Below are 22,860 nucleotides of genomic sequence, written 5' to 3'. Positions count from 1 at the left end.
CATCCAGCTGTGCCCCGCGGGGGAGGAGCGGGCTCGCGTGGCTGGGTCCCCTCCCGAGCTGATTGGCCCACGGCGCCTGCAGCCTCAGGGCCGGCACGCTCCGGGCCCGCGCGCAGCAGATAAAGCGTGCCCAGGGCACACGCCCGCACTCAGGGCAGCCAGCTTGCGCCGCCCGCCTGCAGAGAGGGAGAGAGAGCGAGGAGAGAGAGACAGAGACAGAGAGATTGAGAGACACAGAGAGGGCGAGAGACAGAGAGAGGGAAGGAAGACAGGGAGAAAGAGAAAAGGAGAGAGGGAGAGAGATTAAGGGGGGGAGAAAAGGGAGAGAGAGAGAGCGCAGCGGGGCGCGGGCCTGGCTCTGAGCTTCCTTCTTCTCTCTCCTCGCACGACTGCGGGCCCGCAGCTGGAAAGGTCGACTCCCCTGCGCCGAGCTCCCCTCTCCGCTGCCTGCGTCCGGGAACAAGGTAACCTCCAACTGCCTAGCCTCTGGCGGACCCGGACGGGGCTCTTCTGACCCGGTAGGTGGTGTCTCTTCCCCGGCCCAGGGACCGAGAGTCCCAGCCCGGGGGACTCACCGCACCCTTCTGTGCCTCTTACCCCGCCGCAGGATGGCACCTCACCCCTCGGGGCCTCGGGCTGTGGAAATCACCCTCGAGAAGGTGCAGCCTTTCCCGGGCACCTTGGACGACGAAACGGCCTGCATGGCTCCCTCTGCGCCCAGCCCAGGCCGCTGTGCCGACTCGGAGGGGGGCGCCTGCCGGGGGGCTGCCCGGAGGTCCCGCTCCCGCCGCGCCGGGCGCAGCCGGCCCAAGAGCGAACTGGCACTGAGCAAACAGAGACGCAGCCGCCGCAAGAAGGCCAACGACCGGGAGCGCAACCGCATGCACAACCTCAACTCGGCTCTGGACGCCCTGCGCGGGGTGCTGCCCACCTTCCCAGACGACGCCAAGCTCACCAAGATCGAGACGCTGCGCTTCGCCCACAACTACATCTGGGCGCTCACGCAAACTCTGCGGCTCGCAGACCACAGCCTCTATGGGCCTGCGCCGCCCTGCACAGAGCTGGGCAGCCCGGACACGGGCTCCCCGGGGGACTGGGGCTCCCTCTACTCCCCGGTCTCCCTCGCTGGCAGCCTGAGCCCTCCCGCCTCTCTGGAAGAGGGCCCCGGGCTGCTGGCGCCCGCCTCCCCAACCTGCCTGCACCCCGGCACCCTGGCCGGCTCGGACTTCCTGTGAGGAGGCTGCAAGTGGAGGGGGAAGAAGCGGAGGCCGTCGAGGGGAGCGGTCCTGGGACCTCAAACCTCCAGCTTGGGCTGGCTTCAGACTGACCACTGTGCCCCCCTCGCCGCGCCCCACGCCCCGGGCCTTTGCAGGCTGCTGGGGCCTTTGATCCCCTCCCCGCAGTCCCCCTCAAATCTTGAGCCAAGAAGCCCAGAGTGGCGACACACAGTTGCTCAGCGCCTTTCTCCAGTCTGCCCGCCTCACCTCTCCGAGTAGGTGATCGCATCCGCTGTTTGGTCTCAGAAGTCTCAGAGGTCCGTGCCTCCTTTCTCCTTTGCACCTCTTCTCAGAGGCTTCGGAGCGTCTCCTCTGCTTCCTTCCAAGCCCCGGCTTCTGGCCGCTCCACTGGGCCTGAGTCCGCGAAGCCAGAGCCTTCTTCTCCTGCACTTTCTGGAGCCCTTGCGCTCCCGGGGACTGTACTAGCTCAGCACCCGCGCCACCTCTCTGCTTGCTGAAGCGCCCGCGTCTTTTTTTGTTATTTAAAAAATCAATTTGTAAATTATAAGATATCTCTTGGAATGAATTTCGATACGGTAAATTATACTCCTCCCTCCGATTTACATTTTTGTATTTATTGATGAGATGTCGCCGCGGGAAAAGGTTTATATTTTGTACATAATATTATTTAGGGTCTCTTCAATGAAATTTTTTGAATCAATAAATTTAAAAAGTGAGGAACCTTCGAAAAGTCAGAACAATGTAATTAGACCGTGTGGGATCGAATGCCAGTAAAAAGCAGGGACCGTGTGCCTCTGTCCAAAGAGTATGTGAGGCTTGGGGGCGGGGGGGGGGGGCGGGGGTCAGCGTGGATTAAAAGACTGGTGCTCTGCAGAATGTTGCGCTATGAGGGCGAATGTTGCGCTATGAGGGCAAATGTTGCTGATGAACTGAGCATCCAGAAATTTTTCTTGAAGTGTTTGAAAGTATTTTCTGATGGCATTTCAACATCCAGTTATGGGGCTGTGAAAATGGAGGGGGCAACTGGACTCACTGACACCTGCCCCCCCCCACACTCACCCCCCCACACACACACTCACCCACACACACACACACACACACACACACACACTCACCCTCTCACCCCCCACACCTTCCACACACACTCTCACTCCCCCTCCACACACACACCAGGCAACCTGACTGAAAACATGTAAGGTCTCCAGCCGCCAGCCTTGTTTTCTGTCTGTCCCTCCTGAGGTAGAGTAAGTGCTGCACAGAAGGACTTGGAGCCTCCCCAGAGCTCTGCTGAAGTAGCCACACAGATCTTCTGGCTTTCCCCAGATCTCCAGATAGAAGATCTGCATTCCAGGCACTGGGGACACTAGAAGGCACAGCCCTACTCTGTGGGTTGAGTCCTAGAGATCTCTTTGAAGTGGCCCTGGGGGGAGAAGTGATCAGCCCCACTTCCTGTGTACTAGACAGAGACATCAGCCCCACTTCCTGTGTACTAGACACAAAGCTGTGGGTGGGTGGGCCACTTTTTAACTCCCTAGTGAGCCAAGGTGACTGCTACACTGGGGCTAATGTCTGTTAAGTTTGTTTCTCTAATACTTAGCCTGATTCAAAAGAACTTTATTCTAAATTCAGATCCCTAAAAGTAGCTGAGAAGAGATCTGTCTCAGTTATCAGGGGTCACATTTGGGGGTGAGAAGGGGGGAATATAGCAAACAAACTTATGAACAAAGAGTCTTTTTACTTCATGGCCTTAATCTTGGAGGGAGAGATTAATGGGTTATTGGTGACCTCTGCAGCAGCCAACTTTCCACCTGGGACACCACAGGGAGGGGACAGGTGTCAGCTGCTCAGAGTTGCACAAACCAATCTTGTGTGTGGCAGGGGGAGGCAGACTTAAAAATCAGCAAGGTCCATTTCTGTCCTTTCATGTCAGTAGGAATTATATAGACAAACTCACAGAGTCAAAAACTATTGGTGAAGAGATGCTTGAATCACAGAGTGGAGCATGGAGCATGGGCTGGGATAGGACATGGAACCCTGCTGGTGAAGGTGGCATTTGGGGTCAGGACTAAAGATCTGGAGAATTCCTTACATGGAAAGATCTTTCCTCCTGAGAACAGTAGGAAGCAGTAAGTGGGGGACATATTTGGCACAAATTATCTCTTGAAGCTGGAGATGTGTCTGTTAGAACAGTGTTCTAGGTGGTTACACCCATTGCCCGGCCTCTTTCCTTCTTCCCCACCCCCTGGAGACTTTGGAAGGTGCTCAGAAACCATTGGTCACTCAGACTAAAAGAAGAACAAGAAGGAGGAAGAGGAGGAGGAGGTAGGAAAGGAGACGGAAGAAGGAAGGAAGGAAGGAAGGAAGGAAGGAAGGAAGGAAGGAAGGAAGGAAAAGAAAAAGTTTGACAAGACTGGCTGTTGGATTATCACCTTAAATCAAAGATAGATTTGACTGTGAGGCTGCTGCCAGCTCTGCTTGCCAGTTTAGGGGTAAGTGGGGGAAGGTTCGTAGTTGGTGGATCACTACAAAGCTGAGTGTTCCTGTGCCCAGGATGAGATCCAAATCTCATCAGTGAAGTCTTAAAAATAGCTTCCCCTCAAGAAGGGGAAGGAGAAAGCAAAGCCACTCAGCTGGACAGAGCACCTGCTTTGCCATACACAAGACCCAGGTTCAGGTTCAGCCACCCACCACATTGGATGAAGCTTCATCTGTGGTGTCTTGTTTCTCTCTCCTTGTCTCTGTGTCTCTGTCTTAAAAAGATGGTCTGAAATGATGAGGGTGCAGTGCTAACAAAAGGGGGAACCAGACATATTCTGTAAGTGGCACGCACAGTCAGTTGGTGTTTGTTTGCCGTGTGACTGATGGTGTAGTTACATGGTATGTAGCTGCAGTCACATATCCCCTCCCCTACAGGACATTGTGCATTCAGAAGCTTTTTGAGTAAGTCAGGCTACTCCCTGTCTGAACTTGAAGTCTGTTTCTGCTCACTATATCCACACCTGCACTGTGAAGCCACCTGAGGTCTGAGGTGAATGCTCACATCTCTTTTCCACAGCTCCCTGGAAACTAAGACAGGGTCCCAAGTAGGGGCAGAAAGGACAGTTGGGTTCCCCCTACTCCTCCTTTCTGTCTTTGTCTGAGCCTTAGCATGGATTCCAGGAAAACAGCACATGAATCTTGCACCCCACTCCATAACCCCCCACTCTACCTCACACCCTCCTACTCTGTGTACACATACACACACAAGCAGGTAGATTTATGGTGCCAAGCCCCCATCCTACCCCACCCCCCAGTCAGCCACTGGGAGAACAAAGCATCCAAAGGCCATTGGAATGCTAATGTCTGGGCTGGCACAAAGGCCAGCAGGGCTGGGGGTGGGGGGTACATTCAACTCCATAGATGCTCTCTGCCTTTCTGCCTCCTGCAGGTCACTCTACCTGGCTGTGTGACCTTGGACAAGTCTCTGAGTATCCTCACAGTAGGTTTCTAAGTGTCTAAGCTTCTAAGTACATGGAGCCAAACACACACACACACACACACACACACACACACACACACACACACCAAAAGAGATGGAAAAGATTCTTTAGGACCTGGTATTGGGGACAGTGGGACAGTGGAGCAGTGGAGCAGTGGAGCTGTGGGGAAAGGGAATGGGAGGAGGAACTGGGGAGAGATTTTAGTGATAATGTGGCATAGACCCCTGCAAGCGTCAACCCGGCTTTGACCTAGCACGTTATGATTGGGCCCTCCTCAATCGCTATCCAACAGGCCATGGCCAGTGCGCCGCTATGTTCCATCGCTGGGGAGCCAGAGACACCCGAACTGCCCCTGCGGCTACAGACAGACTATGACCCACATAGTCAATGACTGCCACCTCTCCAGATTCAAAGGAGGTCTTGAAACTTTACATCAGGCTCAACCTGATGCTGTTGACTGGCTACGGAAGAAGGGCAAACGCTAGTAGTAGTAGTAGAATAAGTATTGGATAAAATTTAATTGCATTAATAGCCTCTGTAATTAGTACCTCCTTGTAAATATCTACAGGTGGTACTGAAGGAGAGGTGTACTTGCTAACTTTAGCAGCCCACCCCTCTCACCACCTTCAAAAGACTAAGGGTAGGGGCCTTGTGGTAGCACAGAGGATTAAATGCATATGGCAGGAAGCTCAAGGACCTAGTAAGGATCCCAGTTTGAATCCCCAGCTCCCCACTTGCAGTGGGGGGGGGGTCACTTCACAAGTGGTAAAGCAGGTCTGCAGGTGTCTGTATTTCCCTCCTCTATCGAGTTATCTCTGTATTAGCCAATAAAAATGACAGCAATGACAGCAATAATAATAACAATAACAAGGGTAACAACAAGGGCAACAAAATGGGAAAAATGGCCTTCAGGAGCAGTGGATTCATAGTGCAGCCACTGAGCTCCAGCATTAACCCTGGAGGAAAAATAAATAAATAAATAAAGTCCCAAAGTCCTGGAAATAAAATTATTCTCCCAAGGCCATCAATCACTCAATAACACAATAACACAATAACACAAGTTATTGGAGCAAACTTTAGCAGTTTCAAGCTCTTCCTTTTGTCCCTAGTCACTTCTTTGGGCATTGGCTGGAGTCAGATCTTCCAGGTCTTGTAAAGCTTCCCTTGCACCTTGACCATCTCCAGGACCCTTTGCAAGGTTCCAGACTCCCATCTGTTCCCTCTGCTTCTGGGATCTCCAGGACCATCTTGGCAGGAGTGTGCGCCTGTTTGGCTAACAGGATGGAGCACTGAGGTTCTGAAAGCCAATGGTGTGCCCCTGACCATGGTGCTGAAATGACCGCATTGCTTTAGAGCAAGAAAAGTGCCTGGGAAGCTGATGTTCTCAATTGGGTAAACCACCTATGAATTCCCTCTACCCACATTTCCTGGCTGGAATCCTTATGGAGTTTATCTCCCACCATCCCACAAATAATGCAAACACAAGACTCAAGATTCCCTAGGTATTGTGGAGAAATCATGGAAAGCAGGGAGTCTGTTGTTATCAAGGATACAGTCCCAGAAAGGACATTTTCTTAGGAGGAATGTCCCTTGTGAATGGTGGAGTTAGGATTAAGTGATTCCCTTGGGATTTTCAGATAGTATCTGAGAGATCTGAAGTGAAATGAAATTGGAAGTTTATTCTGCATCATGTTTACCCAGGAAGCCTGGTTTAGATCTTTACCCTTAACAGGGAATTTCATTCTTTAGATTATGAAGCAATGTACATGCAGAGTAGTAGAGTAGTTAAGATTAGTTACTTTAGAATCCTGTGAATATGAGTTCAATGCGAGGTACTACCATTGCCTTGTGATTTTCAATTAACCCCCTCTGACTCACTAAGACCCATTTTTCTTCCCTGTGAAGCTGAGACTGTAGTCATAGCCACTTAGCTGAGATGACTAGATATCCTTGCTTATGATGTAAGCTAAACCATGTTCATGTTCCACTAGGAGAAGGTGACAGAATGTGAGCTGTAGAACTATACAAACTGGATTCAATTCCTAGATGGTTTACTATTTATTTGGCCAGAAAGTTCCTTAATCTTTCTCTCAATACCTTTACTGTGATATAAGTGTGATAATATTTCTGCTTAGTCATTAGTGTAAAGTCACATTGCTGGGGCTGAATGTTGGTGCAAGCATTACAGCACACACACAATGATCCAGGCTCAATTCCCCAGCCCCCAGTTGCAGATGGGGAAGCTTCATGAGTAGTGGAGTAGTGCACCAGGTATCTTTTCCCACTTTCTCTCTCCTCTATTTCTCTCTGCCTCTCAACCTTTGTCAAAGAAAAAAAGGGGGGAAATGAAGACTAGAAGCAGTGGTATCATTGTGTAGTCACTGAGTCCCAGCAATAACCCTGGTGGCAAAAAAAAAAAAAAAAAAAAAGCCAGAACTGACTCATCAACAATTTAGTCTGAAGTATTTCAGATGGGTGGTAGGTACACTGACTGCATCAACCTGCATGAAGTTTTCTCCTCACATACACAATCAGGTAAACCTTCCAGGCTTATTTGTCCTACCACTCTGCCCTTCCCCCTCCTCAAATCTCCAACAGGGATATTACCTTTCTCTTCCCTGAACTATCTCTTTTGACCACCTTTTACTTGTTCTTACTCCCATAGTGCCCTGTGCATATATATATATATGAATAATCTTGCATTTTCATGTTGTATTGTCATCACCAATGTTTATCTGCATCCTCCACAGATCTTGTTAAGGGCAGAAACTCTATCCAGATTTACATCTTCAGTGAGTACCCACTCTCATTCATATGTCATATGTTTTTAAAATGTAAGAAAATTGACTAACTGAATGAGAGTCATGGGTATTTGTCAAAAAATTCTATTCTTCCTCAAGCTGGATACCACATAAAAACTAATTCATGTTTGTTGAATACAGTAGCAAGTAGATTAATGATTAATAAAACACCTTTTCCTTCTTGCCTCATACTCTCCTTAGTATCAAAACAACCTTCTTTGGCTGTCCATGGTTCTGTTCTGTAAGACATTCCATCTTAGGTGAAACTGGATTATTACAGTAGTATTATTGTTCTGAGATCACTAGTGGTAATGCCAATATTCTATTTGAGTATGGATGATTACAACTCAAGATAGTCTATTAGAGCCTGGGGTTTGGCATCTATCTTAACTCCAGCACTTCCTAATTCTATCAGCTCCAATAAATTATGTAGCTTTTCCAGGTCTCAGTCTCTATCTATAAAAATGGAGAAAATCACAGCTATGGTGTTATTAATATTCACGAGAGATGACTCTCGTGAGACTTGACTCACCTGCCAACAAATTAAAGCAGACCTCATCATAATATCACTCAACTCATCTCATGTCTACAGAAAACAAAAGGGCATGAACCAGGGTTGATTTGCCTACCAATAAAAAGTGATATGACTTGCCCAAGCCCCAAGTCTGTTAACTGTAGAAGCAACTAAGACTCCTGCTCACCTGACATCATCACCAATTATATCACTATATATCAACTATATCTGTCATACTAGTTCACTATCATAGTACAACAAAATATGAACTTAACTACTTAGACAAAATACATGTATTTTATGGGTCTTCTGTGGGTCAGGAATCCAGATGGGCCTTAGCTCAAAGTGTTTTGTGAGACTACAGAAAAGTGTCAACCAGGGCTGTGGTGTCACCTGATGGTTTGGCTGGGAGTGAACCAACTTCCAAGCTCACTTGACTATTGATAAGATTCAGTTCCTCAAGTGCCTGAGGTCTCAGTTCCTTAATGACTATAAGTCAGAATCCTTCACTAACTTTTTGTCATTTGGACTTCTACATAGTGCATTTCACATCCTGGCAACTGACTTCCTACAATGCAAATAACTACTACTTATTATTATTGTTTTATTATTGTTGTTGTTGTTATCTCGAGGCAGAGAGAATGAAGGAGACCACAACACTGAAGCTTCCTTCAAAGCAGTGGGGGCTGGACTCAAACCCTGGTCATGCACACAGTAAAACATCACACTATCCGGGTGCTTTTCCAGCACCCAGTGCAAGCAAATAAAAGGTATGGAGACACACAAGATAGAAGCAATTGCATTTGGTAAACTAATCAAATTCATAAAGAAAAGATGTCTTAATTGATTTATTTAAAGGGAGACAGAAGTAATGATACAGAGGGAGAGAAAGAAGGAGACAGTGAGTCTCCAAAAGTGACATTTTAACCACATTTCATTCACTGGAAAGACACTTCTGAATCCAGTCCACAATTAAGGTGAGGGTACAAATACCAGAAGGCAAGTGTCGTTGAGAGCCATCTTTGAGACTTTAGAGACTGCTCATCATAATAACAGTAGCAAAATCCTTGTTGCCAGCTTTTCAGTCAAGGCACACACACACACACACACACACACACACACACACACACACACACACACACCTCTACCTCCCAGAAACCAATACAGCAGAGTTCACAAGAAGAAAGCCCAGGTAATTTTATTTAACTCCTGGGACTAAAGCAAATCCCTGCCACCCCCCCCACCCCCCCACCCCCCACCCCCCACCCCCCACCCCCCACCCCCCCCAGCCCCCCCCACCCCCGTCACCCAGAGTGGCTTGCCTTGCAAGAAGGCCCCAGGGAGAATATGGCCAGTGAGCACTTGAGCCACCCCACCTGATATCTGTCATCCATTTCTGCTTTCATGGGCTGCCCCACCCCCACTCCCAGAAGAAGAGATTTAGAATGTCTGGGGCCTGAACACCATACGCACTGAAGGGAAATTTACTACCTCTAGAGAGCCAAGGCCTGACTTGGGGTCTTGAATGCATTTTCCCCTTTGCCTCTGCTTTATTAGGTTAATCATTGCTTGAATCGGTTGCCATGGTTTGGGCAAACCCATGGAGACTCTATAATGAAGCCTGAAAGACTCGGACCCCATTTATCATCCCCAGTGTTTGGGAGGCCCAGATCCTCATTTGCTTCCCCCAGGGTCTGGGCACCACCCTTCTGCCTGGGGCCCCCTGTCCCTTTTGAAGGAGAAAGGAACAGGTGGCAATGTGGAAGAGAAGACAAGACCCATACAGGTGGAGGGAGCGGAACACTGCACACTCCTCCAACACTCACACGCACACAACATTTTTCTATGGGGGAGTTTGGACACAGGAAAAAACAAAACAAGCAAACAAAAAAATGGACAACTCTGCCAGGCTTATTCTTTCTGAGGAGTGGGTGCTAGGAATGATTTTTCAGTTAGAAATGGTCTGCACCTGTGCTTAGAAACAGGGAGACTTGTGTCTTGCCTGAACCAGGTCTTCCAACAGCCTTATTTCCTGGTCATATTCAGTAGCATTGCAGTCCTACTTTAAGTTAGACACAGATGGGACAAGATTCAAAGAAGAAACCAAGGAGTACAGAGGTGCAGCAAGATGTCCAAGGTCATCTAGTTATAGTATAGGCAGGGGAGAAGCAGAATTAGTAGAAGTTATTGTGAATATTTTCAAAAGTAGCAAGGAGACAGCATCACAATCTCTCACGTACCCATCACCCAGGGTCAACAAGTAACAATTTAGAGTCAAATACATTTCACCCACATGCCTCCGTACAGTTCCAGAACTACCACTGTGGAGATGTTTTTTCCCACCAAGGAAGCCCACTGGAGGTTGGTGCCCACACTATAAATCCACTCCTCTGGACACTAATTTTTCCTTTTTTAATTTCATTTTATTTGGTAGGACAGAGAGAAGTTGAGAGAGGAAGAGGAGACAGAGAGGAAGAAAAGAGAGGCTGCTTCACCATCAGAGGAGCAGGTGGAGACCAGGAGCTTAAACCTGGGTCCTTGCATGTGGTAATATGTGTGCTCAGCCTGCTATTCCACTCCTCAGCCCCCGTGGAAATATTTTGAAGCAAATCTACACATCACACAGTGCCAGCCAGAAGTGCTTTCCTAGCGTCCTTTTTTCTTCTCATCATAACAGAGTGCATCTGCTTCTTCCCAACTACGTGACCCTCAGCCAGTGGCCACATGTCTCTGAGTCTTGTTGCCTTTCTGAAGTAACTGAAGTCATGCAAAGCAAGTCAGCACCTATATCATGTGCAGAGTGTATGGAAACTTTGTTTCTATCATTGGTATCACTGCACCACTGACAGTAGCTGTAGTTGGGCCTGGCAGGAGGTCCCCGACATCCAGATATCTTGATGACCTCGTGGCACAAAATTGATGCCTGATCATTATTACCCACCTGGTGGGTCCAAACACTGAGAAAATAGTCTGAGCACTGAGACTGACTTCAGATACTCACAGCCTCCAGCCTCTGCTGCTCACTCTTCTGCTCAGCACTGCACCATGAGCTCCCAAACCAGCAAGACCAGCCCCTTTCTTGCTCTCTTTTTAATTTTTAAAAAATTATCTTTATTTATTTGTTGGATAGAGAAAGCCAGAAATTGAGAGGAAGGAGGAGATAGAAAAAGGAGAGAGACACCTACAACTCTGCTTTACACTTGCAAAACTTTCCCCCTGCAAGTGGGGACCGGGAGCTTGAACTTGGGTCTTTGAGCATTGTAACATGTGCGCTCAGTCAGGTGTGCTACCACCCAGCCTCCCAGCCCCCTTCTGCTTGCATCATTAGGCTTTTTCATATCTCTGCAGCTGATCTAATTTGTGAGCAGGTGCTGATATATAAACCTGAAGATTTCATATATGAGGATGTACACCTATGTACATGACTGTGTGTGTGTGTGTGTGTGTGTGTGTGTGTGTGTGTGTGTGTGTGTGTGTGTGTGTGTGTGTGTGGTGCATACTCTAGGGTATTATTGTGCCTCTTTGTGAGTGGCCTCCCAAAAGGAGTCCTCAGTCCCATCTTTCTGTAGTTCTTAGTTGATTAACAGAGACCAAAGAGAAACTGGCTAAGGACATGAAGGCACAAGCATAGTGGTGAGATTTCCTGCATGAAGTGGGTGGAAAACCAAACTCTCCCACCTGCAGGGGGAGGCGTCATGAGTGATGAAGCAGTGCTGCAAGTGTCTCTCTGTATATCTCTATTTCCCACTTCTCTCTCATTTTTTCTCTGTCCTATTAAATGAATGAATGGATATTTTTTTTAAAAAAAGGAAACCAAACTCTACAAACTACATAAAACAAGAGAACAGCAGAGAAGAGAAAGGGAGAAAACCAAGGCATAGGAAGGAAGGCAGACCAGCCAGGTTCATTGCATAAAGAACGCCTGGGCTGTTTTGTTTTGTCTGTCTGTCTGTTTTTAGAGACAGAAAGATAGAGACAGAGAGTGAAAGAGACCACAAAAGTGAAGCTCTCTTCAACGTAGTGGGGCCCCAGATCAAACCTTGGTAGTGCACATGGCAAAGCAGCACACTATCCAACTGACTATTTTTCCAGCCCTGAGGCTTGAGTTCTAATAGCTGATCACTCCAGGAAAAGTGTATTCTACATCCCCAGGGATCAAAGTGCTGAGTGATGTCCCTGGGCTGAAAAAAATCTACCTCTCCCCACTGAAATCTTCCTCTCTTTAGTGGCAACCAATTTCTATTGAATATTTAATAGTAAATACTCTCTAAGGACAATTCTGTCACTTTGTTAATTAATATTTAAGTTCAGATTTTCTCTTTATTTTCACCAGGGTTATAGCTGGGGTTCAGAGCTTACATGCTGAATCCAACTCTTCCAGAAGTCTCTTTTTTTTTTTCAATATTTTACTGATAGAGGCAAAGAGAAATTGAGAGAAGAGGGGGGAGATATAGAGGCAAAGGGGAGGGGAGACCTGCAGCACTGCTTTGCCACTGTGAAATGTCCCTCTTGCAGGTGGGGAGCAGGAGCTTCAAGCCAGGTTCCTGTTCATGACAATGTATATGCTTTACTGGGTGTGCCACTACCTAGCCCCAAGTTCGGTATCTTTTAAAATGATTTGTTTATAAAATTAAAAATATTGACAAGACCATAGGGCAAGAGGAGTACAATGCCACACAGTTCCCACTACCAAAGTCTCACACCTCATCCCCTCCACTGGAAGCTTCCCTATTCTTTATCCCTCTGGGAGCATGGACCCAGGGTCATTCTGGGATGCAGAAGGTTGAAGGTCTGGCTTCGGTAATTGTTTCTCCAGTGACTATGGACATTGACAGGTTGATCCATACTCCCAGCCTGTCTCTCTCTTTCCTTAGTGGGGCAGGGGGTCTGGAGAGGTGGGGTTCCAGGATACGTTGGTAGGATCCTCTGCCCGGGGAAGTTAGGTTGGCACTATGATAGCATCTGCAACTTGGTGTCTGAAAAAGCATTAAGATAGAAAGCAGAACAAATTGTTTCCAAGTTCAGTATTTTTATTCCCATTTTATAATGATGAAGTTAAAGCCAAAAACAATCAAATAAGTTACAAAGCAAAAGGTAGAGTTAGACTTAAACTCTTATTACAATGCACAGCTTCTTATTTTCCTTTTTTTGTTGTTGTTGTAATTTTTTAAGATCACTGCTTCCCACAAATGAGATTCATTTTTTTTTCATTTCTTTATTGGGGGATTAATGATTTACATTCAACAATAAATACAATAGTTTGTACATAACATTTCTCAGTTTTCCATATAACAACACAGCCCCCACTAGGTCCTCTGTCATCCTTTTTGGACCTGTATTCTCCCCACCCACCCACCCCCTCCCCAGAGTCTTTTACTTTGGTGCAATACATTCATTCCAGTTCAGGTTCTACTTGTGTTTTCTTTTCTGATCTTGTATTTCAACTTCTGCCTGAGAGTGAGATCATCCCATATTCATCCTTCTGTTTCTGACTTATTTCACTCAACATGATTTCTTCAAGCTCCATCCAAGATGAGCTGAAAATGATGAAGTCACCGTTTTTAATAGCTGAGTAGTATTCCATTGTATGGATATACCACAACTTGCTCAGCCACTCATCTGTTGTTGGACACCTGGGTTGCTTCCAGGTTTTGGCTATTCCAAATTGTGCTGCTGTGAACATGGATATGCACAAATCTTTTTGGATGGGTGTGTTGGGTTCCTTAGGATCTATCCCCAGGAGAGGAATTGCAGGATCATAGGGTAGGTCCATTTCTAGCCTTCTGAGAGTTCTCCAGACTGCTTTCCACAGAGGTTGGAGCAATTTATATTCCCACCAGCAGTGCAGAAGGGTTCCTTTAACCCCACAACCTCTCCAGCAACACAAATAATATTCTAATGTTCCAGGTTTTTGTTGTTGTTGTTGTTGCCTTTTCTTCTTCTTTTTTTCCTAAACGCAGTGCCTGGACAAACTCTGGACATCATGCTTGCAAGGTGTGTTCCTGCCCCTGAGCTACTTCCTCTGCCCAGATGTTGCCAGTGGTTTATCATCAGGACTATTGCTGGGGCTCAGTATCTGCACCAGTTCGCTATTACTGGTGGCTTTTTTTTTTTTCATATTTGAAACATGCACAAAGTAGAGAAAATAGGGCCCAGCCCCCTGATGGGATCATACTTTGAAGTTGTTTATTTCATTAGGTAGAAAAATTACTGCGTAGAAAAATTAGTTGTTTTTGTTTGTTTGTTTTTCTTTTTCTTTGCTTGGTCAGATAGAGACAGAGAGGGAATGAAAGAGACCACAGCACAGATAGCATCTGTCAGTGAGGATGAGGGTCAGGCTTGAGCCTAGATGAGGTACACGGCAAAGCAGCGTACTTCCCACGTGAACTATGTCACCAGCCCAGAAGTGATGCTTCTTAAAATGCCTCCTCATGAGCCTGAGTGGAGCAGGAGGTAGAGAATAAAGAAGGGTGAACTCCTTGCTGTGTATGAAGCCCTGGGTTTGAGCCTTGGTACTATGTGGGGGCATCATCGCTGGGAGCTCCAAGGATGACGGACTGGTGCTGTGGTGTCTCTCTGTCACTCTTTCTCCTCTTTCAGAGACGTAAAGAATAGAACAACGGGAGTGGGGAACTACTTATTTGTCAGTGCTTCATAAGAAAGAAACAAAGGAAATGGACATTGAAGTCTTTGCAAATAGGATAGTATATATCTAGGATGGCTTTCACAGTATTTCATGCAGGGACCTAGTGGTGGTGCACTTTGTAGAGCACACTCGTTACCATGTGTGAGGCCTGGGTTCAAGACCCTGGTCACCATCTGCAAGGGAGAAGCTTACTGAGGGATAGATAGTGCTGCAGGTGTCTCTCTTTCTCTTCCTTGTTCCCTATAACTCTTTGCCTCAATAAGAAGGAAACAGAAAAGGCCACAGGGTACAGTGGAGTTGTTCATGTGTAGGCACTGAGCCCCAGTAATAACTGTAAATATAAAACAAAACAAAATATTCCACACAGAGAAGCAGAACTATGCCCGCAGGTCAGGGTAGGTGAGGTTGGGTGAATAGACGACGCTAGATTGTCTGTAAGCTGATGGTTATGGAAGTCAAGTGGGTGGTGGAGTACCTGGCTGAGCACCCATGTTACGATGCCTGAAGGCCCAGGAACCTTCATGAGCCGTAAAGCAGGTCTGCAGGCAGCTCTCTCTCTCTCTCTCTCTCTCTCCCTCACCCCTTTATTTCCTCCTCCCCTTTCAACTTCTCTCTGTCCTAGCAAATAAAAAGGAAAGGAAAAGGGAAGACAAAATGCTGTTGGAAATCGTGGAGTCAAAGTGCATCAGTACCAAGCCCCAGCAGTAACCCTGGTGGCAAAAAAAAAAAAAAAAAAAAAAAAAGCCTGATCCAATTACATTCAAGTGACTGCCCTTAGCTTTTATTAAAAATATGCAAACAAACAATAATCCTCCAGCCTCCCATCCTGAGCAGGTAGACACCCTGCTGAGACCTGGGCCCACAAACCAAGGGCGTCCCTGCCCCACTGCCCGCCTTCTTGTCCAAGTCAAAGCTCCCCTTCTTGTCCCCCAGTCTCATTCTGAAATGGGAGGATCCACCATTCCAAATGCCCAGGATGACCCCAGATTTAGTACTGCAAATCTCCTGCCCCTGCCTTGAGCAAACCCTGTAAGGAGCCAGACACCTGGTCCCCACACCAGCCAGCCCTCCCTCCCCCTGCTGCTCCAGCCTGGTGACACCCAAACAGAGCAAGCAGGCGAGAGCCTGCCACTGAATTTCAAGGACCCTTAAAATATCAAATAATTTACCGAAACCTTTGAGGGGCCCTGGCCTGCCTGACTTCAGCAGGGAGAAGAGCGCCAGGGAATTTCCCCAGCCTCCAGCAGAGAATCCGGATCCTTTCACGCCCAGGGGGCCAGATTCAACAGTCTCCTCCCTCTGTCTTTCCCCTCGTCCAGATCTAATGACAATCCAAAGAGTTCCTGATAGGGTTTTAAAAGATGCTCTTCATTCACCGTCTACCAAGCATGAAAATCCAGCTCTGTCTGTTTCCATTCTTCATCCTAAAGGCCCGGCCGGCCTCGGGCCTGCAGCCTCCAACTTGTCACTCACTTTTCACTTCCTTTTGTTGGATTTGCCTTTATTTCATTCTTCTGTCTCCTCCTTGCGCCCTTCTCTCCCCCTTCTCACTCCAGTCAGGCCCTTCTCCTCCACCCTCCCCAGCACTCCCCAGTTCCTCTGTCCACACACACAAAAAGCAACAGACCAGTCTGGGAATTTCTTTACAGTCCCTGAGCACCCCCCCCTCCCACCCCCTCCCCCAGCTTCTTCTCACTCCATTTTTTTTAAGTGGGAGCAAAAAGCCAGCGGCAGCTAAAAAGGACTTGGAATCCAGAATTGCCTTGTACCCTGACTGGAAATGGCCTCAGGGACCCCACAGTTCTTAGTCTTTGACTCACAGTTGCAGAAACTGACAGCCAGAGAGCAGGGAGAGACTGGCCAAGGTCACACACAGAGTTAGCAGCAGAGCGGGGCTTAGAAATGAGCGGCCCAGTCCCTCAGCCTAGCTTTGCACACAGAAACCATGGCTGCTCCGTCATCCTCATGGAACTGAATTTCTTTCTTTTTCTCTCTCTCTTTCTCGTCTCTCCCTTCCCCATTCCCCTCCCCCTCTCCCTCTCTCTCCCTTGTGCCTGAGGTTACATTGACGAGGCTGGGTCATATCCAATCCTCTGTGCCCCTTGAATGCTTAGCACATAGTAGGTGCTAAGTGACAATGATGTTTTTAATAAAATGGAACCAAAGAAATGTGGGGACCAGGCTTCTTTCTACTGCTCTGTGGGTGGCCTCCTTTTCTGTTGGCTTTTTGTGTGAGATGCAGGGAATGGTATCTGAAGCTCTGGGCCCAGTGGAGAGGGAGGAAAAGTGAGAAAGGTGTATGTGTTGAGCTGGCAGACCTCCTCAACACTCAATTCTCCTCCTAAGAATATTCACCACTCAAAGAGACAGCAGAAAGGTTGTTCTTCCCTTCCCCTGAGGCAGGGCAAATGCACAGTGACCCTTAGACCCTTCTAATGGGGAAGGTAATGACTGTGGGATCAGAGAGAAATGGAAGGGGACAGGGAAATGGGAGCCTTTCCCAGGAGATCTAGTTCAGCCTGTGCTCAGGGAGCAGCACCGCCCAAGTCCCAGGCTCTGTGTGAGTACTGGCAGAGGGGCAGATACTATATGCAGAGGGTTGTAACCCTCAGGAAAAGAGGCAGGTGAGATTTAAAAGCACAGCCCAGTGGAACTTGACCTCTCCGCTGTGATCTGGCCCACATCTGCTCCTTGAGGCTCCACTGCTGTGAATGACAGATCATTCACCCTGGCCTGGGGTGGGGGGGTCCTCCCACTGCAGTATCTGTATACCCCCTCAGCCACTGCAGTATCTGCATACCCCCTCAGCCTCTCTTCCCAGCGCTCTCCTTCAGCTTCTTATTTATGCATTTTTTCTTAGTGCCAGGGCTTTATTCCTGTGCAATTCTATGATCCAGCAGACTCCTTCTTCATCTTTCTTTCCTCCTCTGCTTTTTAAATTTTTTTGGTCACTTAATAATGATTAAGGAGATTGTAAGATAAGAGGGTTACAATTTCATACAATTCCCACCATGAGATTTCTGCATTCCATCCCCTCCATGGGAAGCTTCCCTATTCTTTATCCCTCTAAGAGTATGAACCAACATTCTTTATGGGGTGCCGAAGGTGGGAGGTCTGGCTTCTGTAATTGCTTCTCTGCTGGACACTGGTGTTAGCAGGTGTATCCATAGCAGGACCCCCAGCCTGTTTCTGTCTTTCCCTAGTGGGGCAGGGCTCTGGAGAGGTGAACTTCCAGGGCACAACAGTGAGGTTATCTGCCCAGGGAAATCAGGATAGCATCATGATAACATCTGAAATTTGGTGGCTAAAAGGCAGTAAAATATAAAGCAGGACAGATTTTTAAATAAACAGAAACTCAAAGGCAGGAATAGAGCAGGTGAAATTAGGTGTCTCCGTGTGTGTGTGTGTGTGTGTGTGTGTGTGTGTGTGTGTGATTTTTTTGTTGTTCTGTCCAATTTTAGATAGAGACAAAGTGGGAGAGTGGAGAGATATCATAGCACTGCTCTGCCCCTCATGATACTTCCCCCTGGTGCCATCCAAACAGTAGGCTCCTCTACAGTTCTAAGGGCATGAACTCAGGTCGTCCTTGTACATGGTGAAGTGTGCACTCCACCTGGTGAGCCATCTCCTGGCCCTTCCTTGGACTCCTGACCACACTGCTTTCCCAGTCACACAGAGGCCCTTGCTTGAAGCCTCACTACCACCTGTTCATGTCCAGCCTATACCCAAAGCTCTATCTTCTTTCTCTTCTTTTTAACATTTTATTTATTTACTTGTTTATTGGTAGAGACAGAGAAACTGAGAGGGGAGAGGGAGACAGGGGAAGAGAGACAGAGAGATACCGAGATATCAGCAGACCTGCTTCATAGTTTGTGATGTGTCGTCTGCAGATAAAGACGAGGGACTTGAACCCAGGGTCCTTGTGCATGGTGATGTGTATACTTAACCAGGTGCACTACCACCCAGCCTGGAGCCCTATCTACCACAGCTTATCTTTCCCCTGAATATAAAGCTTTCTGTAAAAATAAGAGGAAATCATCTGAAATTACATAAGAATATGCCAGTGAAGATTTCCACATTTTATAGTGTAATAAAAACAAATACCACCCCCACACCACCATAATCCAGAGCTGAGCAAGAAAAAAAATAGTATATACCAAGAAAATGTTCAACAGCATCTCGTGGGCCCTCTCAGGACCTTGGCTCTTCCATAAAGCAATGATAGTAAGGATAACCCCAGTCTCTGAAGGGAAGCTAGGGGTAGCCTACCCTGCCATTTGAAAAAACTGGTCCTGAAATGAGTGCAGCCTTCGATGTTCCTCAGATGTTCCTTAGATGAGCTCTAAGCTCAGACCAAAAGGGACTTAGAGGTTACACAGGCTCTGGCACTAAATATAAATATGCATTTACATATGGGCCCTGGAGCAGGTGGATGGAAGGAAATAGCCACAAAATTCTTTTTTTTATAAGAATGGGAGGTACTCCCTTCCCTAATCCAACTTTCTAGCCCCCTTCTCCACTCTGACACCATTCTCTCAGACAATATTCTCATCCAACCTCACGCTAGCTACAAAACTCAAGCAAAACCATTATTGTTGTGTGCCCCCAGGAGCATGCCTAAAATGGTTCTCCTAGCTTTCTTCTACCCTAAAATCCCTAAGCTCATCTGCTCTGATCCTACTTTCTGGTTCCTGATCATTAACCATCTTGTCTCAACTTAGGTCATGCCACCTTCCAGACACTAGGCTACAGATACCAAGACTCCACCCTGACTTCACTGGGCAGAAAACCTCACCAATGTGTCCTAGACCCTCACATCTCCAGAGCTCTGGTCTACTAGGGAAATATAGAAACAGGCTGGGGGTATGGATCAACCTGTCAGTGCCCATGCTCAGTGGAGAAGCAGCTACAGAAGCCAGAACTCCTACCTTCTGCTCCCCATAAACAACCTTGACCCAGACTCCCAGCAGGGGAGAAGTGATAGGAAGAGGACTCTGCACTGCAGCTCCATCAGCAGCCAGAGAGAGAGAAGGATAAGGAGAGGGACATATGGAGGTAGTTATGATGTCATGAGTGGCTTAGAGGGAAAGAGAGGATTGAATCAGAAAAAGAAGGGGCAACTTTGTATAAATGTGGACAGATAGTTGTAGAGAAAATGGTTGGCCCATGTCTACAACTTTAAGGAAACTGTGGTGGATTGCAGTGGGGAGAGTGAAGATTCAGAACTCTGGTGGTGGGAATGGCATGGATTCAAACCCCTGTTAACACGTAATTCTGTAATATAAAAATATAATTTTAAAAAATTAATTAAAAATTTAAAAATAAATGAGATTAAAAAAAAATAAAATGTTCAACCATATGGAGGAACAGATAGCATAATAGTTACACAAAGGACTTTCATGCCTGAGTCTCCAAAGTCTCAGGTTCAGTCCCCAGCACCACTATAAGCCAGAGCTGAGCAGTGCCTTAGTCTCTCTATTTCTCTCTGTATATCTTTGTCTCTGTCTTTTTCATTAAAAATAAACAAGTTTTCTGGGAGGTGGTGCAGTGGATAAAGCATTGGACTCTCAAGCATGAGGTCTCGAGTTCAGTCCCTGGCAGCACATGTACCAGAGTGATGTCTGGTTCTTTCTCTCTCTCCTTCTATCTTTCTCACTAATAAATAAATAAAATCTTTTAAAAAATAAATAATATAAAGATTTTTAAATGTTCAACCATAAAGGACCAATTACTTTGTTACACATATCCACAAAGTGAACTCTAATTCCCTATTGGAAGTTGCTATGCAAAATAGGATATATTTACATGAGGAAATATTCAAAATATATTACTACTAAGAAGGAAAAAACAGGCAGCAGACAAGTCAATCTGCAAACTACTCCACTACAGAGTCTCTGAAAATCCTGGTTGAAAGATGCTAGACATGCACTAAAAGGCGTAGAATGGAATTACTTGCAAAGGAGTCATGTGGGTACGTACGTACATGTTTGCTACAAAGATCTGGAAACACTTCATTACCTAGACAGTGCAACTGCAGAATTTTCTCCCACTTCTAAATTTTGTCAGTTTTTCCTCTGCAATGAGATTCTTGTTTTGTCAATTAGAGGGGGATGTTTTTGTTTAAAATATGAAATTACTGGTTTATATTTAATTAAACAAAGCTACTCCTGATTGAAAATGCTTTTAGGGGATGGCAAGAATGATTTCTTTGATAAGAAACATTAATGTGGGAAGCCTGGCAAGGCAAGAAGGGGCCAGAGGACTTAGTATAGATGCTCAGCAGCTTCGATCCCAACGAGAGGGGCCAGGAAGATAGTGCACCAGGCTGAGTGCACACTCAGCTACTCACCAGCTAGTGATCCGTGTTAGCTATACTCACTGAGATTTCCTGGGGGAGGGGAGAATCATTGGAGATCCATAGTCCCTTTTGAATGTCGTGTGCAAGTTTGGGGTCTTGGCTATATTGCTATCTGATGATACTGGAGGATGAGAAGGGAAGACTCACCTAGTAGGATGAGGTCAAAGATCCCAGCTAGGGGACACTAGGACATACAGTTCTTGTTTTGTTAATATTTATTTATTTATTTTTCCCTTTTGTTGCCCTTGTTGTTTTACTGTTGTAAGTTATTATTGTTGCTGTTATGGATGTCATCCTTGATGGATAGGACAGAGAGAAATGGGGAGAGGAAGGGAAGGCAGAGAGGGGGAGAGAAAGACAGACACCTGGGAGTCGGGCTGTAGCGCAGCGGGTTAAGCGCAGGTGGCGCAAAGCACAAGGACCGGCATAAGGATCCCGGTTCGAGCCCCGGCTCCCCACCTGCAGGGGAGTCACTTCACAGGCGGTGAAGCAGGTCTACAGGTGTCTATCTTCCTCTCCCCCTCTCTGTCTTCCCCTCCTCTCTCTCCATTTCTCTCTCTGTCCTATCCAACAACAACGACAACAACAATAATAACTACAACAATAAAACAACAAGGGCAACAAAAGGGAATAAATAAAAAAAAAGAAATATTTGTTTAAAAAAAAAAAAAGAAAGAAAGACACCTGCAGACCTGCTTCACTGCCTGTGAAGCGATTCCCCTGCAGGTGGGGAGCCGGGGGCTCAAACCGGAATCCTTACACCGGTCCTTGCGCTTTGTGCCACGTGCGCTTAACCCGCTGCTGCACTACCGCCCAACCCCCAGGACGTACAGTTCTTAAGGGCAAACTGACCTCAGTAGACACAGCATCCAGCCCCAGGGCTTGTCAAAAATGAAACTTCTCTAAAGAGGGAGGCTCCGAGGCTCTGGCCAGTTTGGGGGGAGAAAGTTGACCAATAAAAGGGTTGCAGCTCTGAAGAAGGGAAGACAGAAGAAAGAAACAGTGAAGGACAGGGAAGTAAATATGGGTTTTGAGCCCAAAGACCTGGTTGGAATCCCCACCCTGTCACTGTTGATACAATTGATGAGTCTTCTTCCAGACTGTTACAGATGAGTATTTATAGAAAAAAATAAATTCTAGTGTTGTTATACTATGTATATGTCACTTAACAAATATTAATAGGTATCTTTCAATCACAATGAGAAATCTAGATCTACCTCAGCATTTGAATTGTTGTATTAAGTACTTCCTCTGTAAAAAAAAAAAAGATGTATCTGATCTGCTATGTTCTTGGGCTATAGGAGGTTCAAATAGGAAACTTGTGGTATTCTTGCTCTCTAGGAGAGGAGTGTGTCTTTGTTTATTAATCCATTTGCTTAAGGGACTAATAGTCCAAGGGCCAGCATGGACCAGGCGGGTGAGGGTGATGGTGGAAGGACAGAGAAGCCTTCCTACAGCAATTCATCCATCAGTCTGACAAAGCTGGCCTCTGAGAGGACTGCGTCCCCAGCTCTGTTCCCAGCTGCTGGGCAACGGCAGGTATGGAGCTGAAGTCCCTCCCTGGGCCCTTGGCACCCTCCTCTTAGGTCAACAGCCAGTGTGGGCTCTGTCGGGACCAGAAGATTAATGGAGCAGGTGCAGCCTGAGGCGGGACAATTATCTGGCCCAACAAGGTCCCTCCTGGAGATGGAGTGCTTGGCTCAGGCCAAAACCCAAACCTGATGTCACTCAGAACTGACCAGAGTTGAATGGGAGCCAGGTATTGTCCCTACTTCCACTCCTGCCCCAGACTCACCTGGCCTCACTCAGTCTCCAACAGAAAGG

At 47.0% G+C, this 22,860-nt stretch overlaps 1 protein-coding gene across 1 annotated transcript; it reads left to right on the top strand.

The window, feature by feature from the left end:
- Window positions 1-608: 608 nt before the first annotated feature.
- On the top strand, window positions 609-1,235 carry NEUROG3 (neurogenin 3). Its single transcript, XM_007524151.1, has one exon. It carries the CDS (start codon window positions 609-611, stop codon window positions 1,233-1,235), a length of 627 nt encoding a protein of 208 aa, XP_007524213.1.
- The last annotated feature ends 21,625 nt before the right edge of the window (window positions 1,236-22,860 follow it).

The sequence above is a fragment of the Erinaceus europaeus genome, chromosome 1 (genome assembly GCF_950295315.1).
Source record: "Erinaceus europaeus chromosome 1, mEriEur2.1, whole genome shotgun sequence".
NCBI classification, from domain to species: domain Eukaryota; kingdom Metazoa; phylum Chordata; class Mammalia; order Eulipotyphla; family Erinaceidae; genus Erinaceus; species Erinaceus europaeus.
The sequence above is the reverse complement of the archived record's forward strand: the minus strand, read 5'-3'. Positions and strand labels throughout refer to the sequence as shown.